We start from the raw sequence: 10,291 nt of genomic DNA, 5'->3' as shown, positions 1-10,291 counted from the left end.
CCCTTGGGATTGGAACTGTGCTCCATGCTGGGCGAGGTGGATATTGAGATTTTCACTGGTGGTGTCAGTGGAATGTTCTCCTGGGCAGGTGGGACGGGGACTGCGTGTGCCCAGAGCTGGGGGTGGCAGGGACCACGGGAGGGGTTTGGGATCCTCTCAGGGACACTCTGGGTGGGAAGGAGGGGACAAACAGAGGCTTCAAAGCTCTAATGAAGCCATTGATCAGCATCAGAAGTGATTCTGCTCCACTCCAGGGTGACAGCCCAGCCTGCTTTGCTTTATTCCCTCCATGCCATAATTCTGTACCCCCCACCAGAACCTGTTCCTCCTCATCACTGGCCTGCTGGTGAGGGCTGTTTTTAGCAGCAAGCTCGCACAGAGGCACCAACTCAGCCCTTTCTGAGCTTGCACTTCGTATAAATAAATACCCCAAATTCCTTTAAAACCTTCTCCTTGAGCAGCAGCTGAAATGTGGTGTTTCTTTGTGCTCTGGAGTTATGGCAGGACTTTGCTTTTATAATAGCTGTGATTGCAGCTCCTCATTCTGCCTTGTCACAGAACTGCTCCCCTGGAAAGACCCTGGGCATAAAATTCCAATGGCTTTGTCTATTCCCTGAAAAGTTTAATTTCCATTTTTGTCTGGGTTTGGGTTAGGGATATTCTGAGCCCAGAACAGAAGGCTGGTTTATGAATCCTACTGGGTTTTGTTTATTTGCTCCACTCAGTGTAAAATTTGCTAGGAGAGATTCCTGGTATGGAAAGAGACCCCAGCCAAGCTTCATCTCCTTGGAGAAAATGCAGAGCAAGATAAAAAACTTCTCCTGTAGGTATTGACCCTGAGATGTGAGTGTGACACAGCGCTGTCCCTGCCATCACTCACAGTTCCAGGGAGGGTCTGATTTCTCCATAAAGCAAGAGCAGGGCCTTGAAAGTAGAAAACAGCGTTATTTTAGATGTTACCTAATGTGTTAAAACCCTGCTGTGAACCAGGTCTCTGCAGTGTAACACTTGGGCATGCTCAGGCTTGTAGAGGGAATGTTTGATTCCCCTGCTGAAGGGAACATATTCCAACATCAGCAGGACCGGGCTGAGGCAGTGGGAAAGAGTCTGGCAGTCTGGTTTGCTCTTATATAAAACATAAAAATAACTAATTCCTGTCCTCTGCAGCTTTGTGTTGGGATCACAGGCACAGGAGCAGGGATTGGGAGGGCAGCCAGGCTGAGCTGTGCCCTCCTGCTGGGACAGGTCACCTCAGCTCCCTCATCCCTCCCAGGGGTCTGCTAATTATTTCTGAGGCTGTGAGATCACCCAGGGCCTGATTTCACTGCACAGGTCCAAACCAAATCATAATGAATTTTCAGCTGGTCTTGCTATCTGCTGTGATATTCTGTTCCCTCTCTGTTCCCCTGAGACACTCCAGGCTCTGCTCTGCCCTGCCAGGTGCAGGTGAAGCAGCAGAGCTGGGAGCTGAACTGGTGTTCCAGGAGGAGCCCAAACCTGCTCCGTGGTAAATCCAGTGAGACTCCACACCTTGCCAGGCTGTGTCACCTCCCAGGGGTTGGTAATTCAGAGTTATGTTTTGTCCTTTGATGTCCACTGATATCACAGGATTTTTCTGGAGCATCCCAGAGTCTCCTTTGGTCCTCCTTTAATGGGATAAGCTCAGGGTTGGTGCCTGTGAACTGATGTTGGCAGCAGAGCTTTACAGTAACAGTGTATAAACATTTATTTATACATTATACAAATGTATTTATATATTTAACAGTGTATAAACTCGGTGTGGGGCTTTAGCTCATAGTAAAGGGCTACAAATTTAGGACCTGGTGAAGGACAAACCCTTGGGAAAGTCCCACCCTCTCTCTCTGCTGTCACAGAGGCTTTGGGAGCTCATATTTGCTTTTACTTGGGCTGCCTGACAGTCACAGGGGCTGGTGCCTCCCTTCCTGCACTACTTAAATTGAGTTATTAATTATTTTTATTAACTTACATTCATTCCTTTTCCCAGTTATGGCTGCTGGCTGTTGAAAGAAGCCCCTTCTGCTCTCCAGAGATACAGCCTAGGGAAGGTTTGTGGCTGGAAAACCACTCCTGTTCTGGGGAGAGCCTCGTGCTCCTGCTTGTTTATGCAGGATGGGACAGCCATTGTAAGGAAACCAGTCAAGTGGAATTCATCCCCTTGGAAAGTTGATTTGTGAGTAATTCCTGCTGGGATTTCAGTCTGGGGCTTTAAGGAGCTGCATGAGCTTCTATGGGATTGAGCTGGAAGTGACTAATGTGGGTCTTTGTAGCTGCACAAAAAAATTGCTAAATAATTAGATGTGGAAACTCTGGTTTCTGGTGAAAAAGCCTCTGTGGTTGTGTTTTGTGGGTTCAACGCAGAAACCAGCCCGTGGTGGACACCAAAGTGAAGCATGAGCTGTGTTAGGAGCACAAATGTTCCTGGAAGAGGAAAGGGAGAGCTGCAAGGTAAGGAAGGACCTCATTTTTCAGCCCAACTGGCCTCTGGTGTTCCCAAGAAATCCACTGCAAGTGTTTCTGGACCATCAGGATCCCGCTGTTGCTGCCTTCCCTACGGAGGTGAGATTCTGTGAGGAGCAGGCTCTATCCTATTTGAGGTTACAAGGGAGGTGGGGGATGTGGCTCTGGCTGCAGCTGGGGCAGCTGAAATGGAGAATGGGGGAAAACATCTGCACAGCAGCTCCACAACCCTAAACCACAAATGGAGCCTGAAGGAGAGCTGTGGCTTGTTCCTGTGGTTTCCTGGTTTCCCATGGGAGCAGCATCAGGTCCAGCAGGGGATAGATCCCTTTTTAAAGTGTGATGTCCACAGGAAAAATCCAGACAGGGACTTCTCTGCAGGACAAAGCCAACGAAGTTCAGGTTAAAGGCGAGGATTCCCTACCAGTTTGATCCTTTTGATTCCACTGACGAGTGAACAAAACCACTCGTTCCGTCTTTAGGCTGGATGTGCTTGGGATCCTTCTCCCGAAGTGCCTGGGACACCTCTGGGCATCGAAGGGCCGCAGAAACCGGGCTGTCCCCAAAGCTTGGGAACTCTCGCTGTGAGCCGGGGGCTGTCCCAGCCTCCTCCATCCCCCGCAGCCCTGCCCGGCGGGATCGGGGGCACCGGCAGCCGCACGGGCCCGGGGAGGCGGCGCCGGGGGCCGGGCCGGGCTGGGCGGCCCCGGGGAGGCACCTGCGGCGGCGGGGCTGTGCCGGGGCTCCGGCCGCACCGGCACCGGGCTCCCCGCGGGCAGCTCCGGGCTGGGGGAGCGGCGGGAGCGGCGGCGGGGGAGCCCCGCAGCCCCGGCGGGCGGAGGGAGCCGGGAGCGGCTGCGGCAGCGCCGGAGCCCCGAGCCCGCAGCATCCTCCGTGAGAAGCGCCGGCTGAGCGTGGGGTAGGAACCACCCGCGAATGGGGATAACTGTAACCTTTCTGCCCTAAAGCTCTGTAGCTTTCCTGCCCTAAAAATCTGTCCCTTTCTGCCCCAAAGCTCCGTCCCTTTCTGCCCCAAAGCTCTGTCCCTTTCTGCCGCCAGTGCAAGCGGTGGTTACAGCGCGGTTACTCCGGGTTTGCGAGGCACTGTGGATGTACCACGGGAAACACGAGTTCTTTATCGGTCCCTCTAAACCAGAAAGAAATCGGGAGCAGATGTCCCCGCACGTTTTTCTGTTCAGCTGGTGCTCGAGCAGTTGTTCCATTAATCGGGAGCCCCTAAGGGACGGGACTGGCTCTGGGACTGTGGCGCGGTTTCCTCCCGGTTTTCCTCCCTGCGCGGCTGTTGAAAGCTCATTCCATCGCCGGCGGTGTCCTTTCATCACCGGGGACGCTCAATCTCTTGTCCTGACTTATTCAACCCCGGCACTACAAATATGGGTTTGTTGGTCGTTATTTGTTTGTGGTTTGGGGTTTTTTTTGTTTTTTTGTTGTATACTTTTTTCCCCCCCAATCTGCTGAGCAGCGTGCTGGAAAGAGCTGGCAGAGTAATGTTTAACAGAAAGGAACTCGAAAGCTCAGAGCATTGTGTTACAGTTCACTGAGTGTCTCCAGCACAGAACAAAACTACACTGCTTGCATTATTTGGGAACACGCTGAAGCTGCTGACAGGTTGAATGGTGATTTCTGGTTTTTCCTGGTAATTAATGTATTTAATGCCCCAGGAAGTCCTTGCTAAAGCAAGCGTAGCCTTTTGCAAACAGCTTTCAGCGATGGGATGCATTGTGCTGGGCGGGCAGGAGGGGTTGATTCAGTGATTACAAAGCAGGAGACAAAGGCAGGGCAGCGAGCGGTGCCTTCAGGGTGTGACAGAGTCCCTGTCCCTCTGTGGGTGCCAGGCTGGGGCACTGAGGGATTGCCAAGGGGCCCTGGTGGAGAACAGGCTGCAGGGGAGAGGTGTCAGCTGCTGTGAGCGTCCCCAGGGCTCTGCAGAGGGGAAGGAGCCTCAGATTCATCGAGCTGGTGTAGTCCTCTGAGCTGCTGAGCTCCAGCATTGTGGCGGTGCCTGGGGGCTTTTTCCATTTTAAGTCCAAATCCTGATTCTGTTGGGTGTTCCCCAAGTGTCTAAGCAAGTCTCCTGATCCCAGTGTGCCTTAGATCCTGGCGTGGAACCAGTGGGAAAATACCTCTGGCTTGTTTTCTTCCATATCCTGCATATCCCTGAAGGGTCGGGAGCGGTTTTAGGATCTGAACGTGGTGGAGCTCCTGTCATTCCCATGAATAACTGCATTCACAGATGGGGAGGAGAAGTGTGTGTGGCCCAGAACTTTGAAGCAAAAAAAAGTTAGAATTGGGCAGTTCACAGTCTGGTTTAGATGCTGCTCCTGGGTGAGCCAGTGACAAAAGTCTATCAAGTTCATATTTCCAGGCTTTAGAAATGAGGGTGCTCCTTTTGGGGGTCCTGTTGTCACTTCTTGTCACCTGTGGGAGCTGAGGGGTTTGGGCAGCTAGAATTACTGAGGGGTTTTTAGTTGGTGCTGCCACTGCCCAGAGCTGTCTGCAGCTTGTGCCACTGTCTCTTGGCAAGGCAATTAACTGCTTTTAATGAGTGTTTTACCAGCAGCTCATGCCAGAACCTGAGCAAATGCTCATGAAAAGGTGCTGCCCTGACACGGGGACACTCAGGCTCACACAGGGAGGGTTGTTTGCCTCAGGCCACTTTCAGCCCGGGCTTTTCTTTCTTCCCTGCTCCCTCTTTGGAGCCTCTCGAGGTGAACCCAGCACGTTCAGGTCTCACTGAAGGACGCTGTGTTTTTATTACTCCCTGAAATCACAGCTTGCCTCGATCCCTGGCGGTGTTCCCGGGCTGCTGGGAAGGTGAGGCCAGGAACAACCCAGCTCCATGCAAACCCCACCTTTTCCCAGGTGAAAGCACCGAATCTGTGTCCTCCTAAGCAGCCCCTGCCTCCCCTGGCAGGGAGCTGCCTCTCCAAGCCCAGCCATCCTGGAAAAGTGCTCAGACAAGGCCCTGTGCTCCCTGTGTTCCCTCTGCTGGAACTGCCAGGTGTGCTGACAGGTGAGCTCTGATCCCCATCCCCCCAAACAAACCCAGCCCAGCAGGGCAGGGGCAGCAGCGAGGCTTTAGAAAGGGGGGCACTGCTCCCACTTGCCAGAACAACTTATCCCCTGTATCTGCCAAGGTGTTTGAAATGGAAACGTGCCCAAAGCTGAACTTTATGGAAACATTTGCAGCTCCATAACGTGGGGATGCAAAAATAACCAGCAGTGTGGAGCGTGAGGGTGAATGAGAGGCTCTGAGAGCCCAGGCAGGTGTGTGTGCACAGGGGGAAGTGCAGCCCTGTGTCATGGACAAAGAATGTCCTGTGATTACTGTACCAAAGTCCACCTCTTCTCCCCTGCTGAATGGCTTTTATCCAGCACTCCTGATTTTCCAAACGTTTTTCTGAGCAGAGCAGGATCCAGGCTGGAAATCAGTATGTTCCCAAGGATTTTGCTGAGCGCTGCTGGGTCTTTCTTGCAGCAGAGGCTTGGTCAGGTGTAACCTGCTGATTCACGGGGCAGGAATGCAGCTGGGACTCCAGGTACCAGCAGGACCTTCCAACCTGGCTGGAGACACGGGCCTTGGACCTCCTGACTTGCTACACAGAGCAGAAAAACCCCAAGCTGATGCAGTTTTCAAACTGCACCTCAGATTGGTGCAGCCTGCTGGATAAATTAATCCCTTTTGTAAACAGGCGGTTTCACTACGACAATAAAAACGATTTGGGTCTGCGTGACTCATGCACAAACAGCTCCCCATTCCCAAGGTGCTCTGACCCAGAAGATGGCAGGAAGGATGAATATTTCATGGCTTAATATTAAAATGTTCAGCCTTATTCATTTGGAGTTTTTGGTTTTGGTAGCCAGAGGAGGACAACAAGGCTTGTGTAGGTGTGGCATTTGCAGTGCCCTAGTCAGGAGCCACAAGGTGAGAGCTGGATGTGGCTTGTTCTGGATTGTGCCCAGAGTCAGAACACGTGCTCAGCTTTCCATGAAGAGTCTCTTGAACCTCTGCTTTCATCCACACGGGAGGATGTGTGGGGAGACAGGGACAGCTGTCCCTGAGCTCTGGTGCCTCCCAGCTTGCTCTGAGGTGTGTGTGAACCCTGTGCTGGACAATAGGGCTGGGGAGAGTCTAAACACAAAATATTTCAGCTGATGCTCATATTGCTGAATTAACTTGGCCTTGCTTAAACAAAGGAATCATTCACTCATGGGAGAATGACCCAGTTACAGGCTTGGGGCAAAGTTAGTTTGGTTTTTAGATTAAAAGAAGAAAACCAAACTTTTAACTTGAGGGGATTGAAGTATTTGACAAGTGGCCCTTGCAGTTCTGATCCTGCATCCCAGTCAGACACCAGCCCCTTCCCTTCCTGCTGCTTCCTGATCCCTCTCATTCCTCACTGACCTGCTCTGCAGGTTTTTAATTGGTATTAATTTTTATTAGCACTGCATTATTTCTGGCTATTGTTTATCTTCTGCTGTGTAAAATTAAAGTTACCATGCCACACAAAATACCAGTGGAGCATCAGAGTCTTGCCTGGCTGGACTGGGCAGCATCTGAAGTGTGAAACTCAGTTCCATAGCGAGTGCTGAAGGATAATTTACTTTTCAAGGGGCAGTTGGAGTGTCCCAGCCCTAGGACTGGGAGCTGAGCTGCTTCCAGAGGCTCTTTGAAGTGGTGCTCACACCCCTCTCGGGCTGAAGGAGCCCTTTAATGGCTCAGGTTTCCAGGGACACTTGGAAAACCCTTTTAAAACCAGCAAATATCCCAGCTGTTCTTTCCAGATCCAGCTTTACCCACCAAAACACAGGCATGTTTTCAGCTGTGCCCTTCCAATAACAGACCTGAGCTGACACTGGGCTGAACTCACCCCTCCTGCCACAGCCACGTTGCAATGTCCCTGTTCAGGGGCTGGGCTTTGTCCTGACCCCTTTGGAGCTCCAAGAGAGGGGGTTAAATGGTTTTTCTTCTAAATTCTATTTTATAATGGAGTTTAAAAACCTTTCTGTGATGAGTTTTCCCCTTCCCTCAAGACATTGCTGAATTCTGGGTGCAGAATCCTTCACACTCATTTGCTCAGAGATCAGAATCTCAGCTACATCTAAAATCTAAAATCCCAAAGCATTTAAAACATGCTGTTGTGCTTATATCTTATTTTATCCTATTAGCACTGACCAGGGGATATTTTGAGGCAAATTGCTCAAGATTGTACCAAAACTGCCATTGTACCAATTTCCATTCCTTCAGCAGGTTTCCACCACAATGGAAATATGAAGAACCCCAGTTCTTGGCAGGTTTTGAGCCTTTGGTGGGCACTTGCCCAATTAGCAGTGTGAAATTTGGGTTAATAATTTAGGAATTCACTCTTTTTCCCCCTCTGCAGCCGACTCAAGATGACGACGGCCACGCCACTGACCAATAACACTCAGCTCTCAGTGAATGTGACCACAAAGTCCCAAGAACAAAGTCTCTATCAAAGTAAGGAAAGGAGTGGGGTGGTGGCTTTTTTTTGGTTTTAAGTGGACTTTGAACTTATCAAACTTCAAACACTACAGTGACAACTTTGTAAATATGGCTTTTTTCCCCTTCCTGCTTCTCTCCCAGGTTCTGGAGCAATAGTTGCTGCCATTGTGGTGGGGGTGATTATAATTTTCACAGTGGTTCTGCTCATCCTGAAAACATACAACAGGTACGTGGCCAAGCCTGGAGTCACCAAGTCAAGCCAGGATGGACCCAAGTCCCTGCTCTCAGCTAACAGAGCATCTCAGGGTTTGTTGCTGACAATTTCCAGCAGAATTTAAGCACTGGAGTGCTGATTGTAGCATCTATCAGTGCTCTGTGAGTGGATCACAGGCAGCACACAGAGCTCCTGGTGGAGCCTGCATGGTGGGAGCTCTTCTGGGGGATTCCTGATGGTGCAGGCAAGGTCTGAGTGTGCACCAAGGCTGCTCACATGCTCTGACTTTTTGCCATCTCTGGGATGAAATCCTGGCTTGGTTTGACTGGGCTGTGTGGGACTCTCCCCAAAACTCCCCCTGGGAGAGGAGAGGAGAGGAGAGGAGAGGAGAGGAGAGGAGAGGAGAGGAGAGGAGAGGAGAGGAGAGGAGAGGAGAGGAGAGGAGAGGAGAGGAGAGGAGAGGAGAGGAGAGGAGAGGAGAGGAGAGGAGAGGAGAGGAGAGGAGAGGAGAGGAGAGGAGAGGAGAGGAGAGGAGAGGAGAGGAGAGGAGAGGAGAGGAGAGGAGAGGAGAGGAGAGGAGAGGAGAGGAGAGGAGAGGAGAGGAGAGGACTGTCCCAGGTGCCGATTCCCCTTTTACCTTTGCCAGGCGCACGCGGGTGCGGCGGGAGCTGGAACCCAAAGCCTCCAAGCTGGCAGTGCCACCTCCGGGGGGACACAGCAGCCACGGCCTGGCGCAGCAGCCCTCGGTGACCTTCATCCCTGTGGACATCCACCTGCAGAGCAGGTAACCGGGAGCGCTGGCCCTCCCTGCCGGAGAAGAGATGGAATTGTTACCCCGCACACCCGGGACTCCTCAGCAGGGCTGCACGGGGGCAGCAACCAGCTGGAATTCTCTCTGAAAATTGATATAAATCCTGGTTCCTTTCTTTGGGAGGAAAACCAGAGGTGTGGACACTTTTCCTGTGACTGAAATAACAAATGGAGGTCTAGGAATCATCAGGATGGCAGCGAGGTGTTTTCTGGATAAGCCAAGAGAAGATGCCCAGGTTTTGTGGAGCTTTTTCCTCCTCAGAGACTTTGAATCCTCTATATTCAGAAGATTATTATTCATATGATAAACAGGAGGAAAAGTCTGCACATCCCCAAACTCAGGTTGGGCCTGGGTTTGTTACGAGTGACATGGAAGAGGTTTGTGGTTTATTTTATACCTGGGGGGTAGTACAGGAGGTATCAAAACTGTATTTATCTTTACTCATATTTCATGTTTCTAATGCCATATATGTACAGGTTGAGGGGAAAAAAAAAGTTACTTCTTATTTTCAAGTATTTTTAAACTATTTCTATAAACTGTGTAACTCTCCATTTGCAAAGGAACTCAGTGTCTGAGAGGTTTCACTCTCAGTTCAGGCTCATGGCTGTGTTAGAATGCTTTGTCTTACACAAAATCTGAGCTCTTTAACTGAAAAAAATAAGCATGGAAATATAAAAAATCACTTTGGATAAAGCAAGGGAGGCTCTGTGCAGCCCCTACTGCCACTCACCCTGCAAGGCTTTGTTCTCTGGTGCAGCCCAACTATTTTTAGCCATTTTTTATTCTCGAAAGCGACTCAAAGCGAGGTTGTTTTGTGAGTGTGAGGGCTGTGGGTGTGCAGCAGTGGCACAAAGGAATTCCCAGGGACACTCACAGCCCACGGGGTGGGGACACAGAGCAGCATTGTCACACACTCACTGGCAGATTGTCTGAGACTTTATACTTCAATTTTTTTCCAATAAGCTTGGATGCCTTGAGCAGGTCAGTTGAACCAACTGGTAATTTTCATTGTGCAGAAACTAAATTCAATTACTTTGCAATATTCTTTTCTGGCTGAAACTGGAGCACGGTTTGGATTCCAAACCAAATATTGAGACAGCTGTTTGTGAAGTTTCTGAATCTCCTTGTAAATATTTCTCTTGTCCTGGTTCTCTACCTTATTTTTTGTGGCAGGGAGGATTGATTTAATAATTCAGAAGGGGCAGCAGACGCACATCTAATTTTTTTCCAAAAAAATATAAAGGAGTTGATTTTCTGTTTCTATCTCTGGATGTTCTCTGAGCAGTTCCACGGGATCAAAATC

General features: G+C 50.4%; 1 protein-coding gene across 6 annotated transcripts; it reads left to right on the top strand.

Annotated features, from left to right (window-relative positions):
- Nucleotides 1–1,700: 1,700 nt before the first annotated feature.
- Nucleotides 1,701–10,251, top strand: NCMAP (non-compact myelin associated protein). 6 transcript variants are annotated; one of them, XM_063419077.1, is made up of 4 exons: nucleotides 1,701–2,191; nucleotides 2,380–2,466; nucleotides 2,961–3,397; nucleotides 7,751–7,884. In XM_063419077.1, exons 2-4 carry the CDS (start codon nucleotides 2,434–2,436, stop codon nucleotides 7,854–7,856), a joined length of 576 nt encoding a protein of 191 aa, XP_063275147.1. In that variant the 5' UTR covers nucleotides 1,701–2,191; nucleotides 2,380–2,433; the 3' UTR covers nucleotides 7,857–7,884. The 6 variants fall into 6 exon arrangements, with proteins under 6 accessions (XP_063275147.1, XP_063275146.1, XP_063275148.1 ...); XM_063419076.1 differs by lacking the exon at nucleotides 7,751–7,884 and adding an exon at nucleotides 5,273–5,512 and having other exon boundaries at nucleotides 1,714–2,191; XM_063419078.1 differs by lacking the exon at nucleotides 7,751–7,884 and adding an exon at nucleotides 5,362–5,512 and having other exon boundaries at nucleotides 1,810–2,191.
- Nucleotides 10,252–10,291: the final 40 nt, after the last annotated feature.

This window comes from Prinia subflava, chromosome 24 (genome assembly GCF_021018805.1).
Source record: "Prinia subflava isolate CZ2003 ecotype Zambia chromosome 24, Cam_Psub_1.2, whole genome shotgun sequence".
Lineage (NCBI taxonomy): Eukaryota > Metazoa > Chordata > Aves > Passeriformes > Cisticolidae > Prinia > Prinia subflava.
Note: the sequence above shows the minus strand (reverse complement) of the source record. Positions and strands in the feature narration are given on the sequence as shown.

Coding starts and splice junctions, on each gene's coding strand:
- NCMAP (XM_063419076.1), top strand. CDS start 2,434: ATGTTCCTGGAAGAGGAAAGGGAGAGCTGCAAG. Junction 2,467..2,960: donor AGGAAAGGGAGAGCTGCAAG/GTAAGGAAGGAC, acceptor TTCCGTCTTTAG/GCTGGATGTGCTTGGGATCC. Junction 3,398..5,272: donor AAGCGCCGGCTGAGCGTGGG/GTAGGAACCACC, acceptor CTGAAATCACAG/CTTGCCTCGATCCCTGGCGG.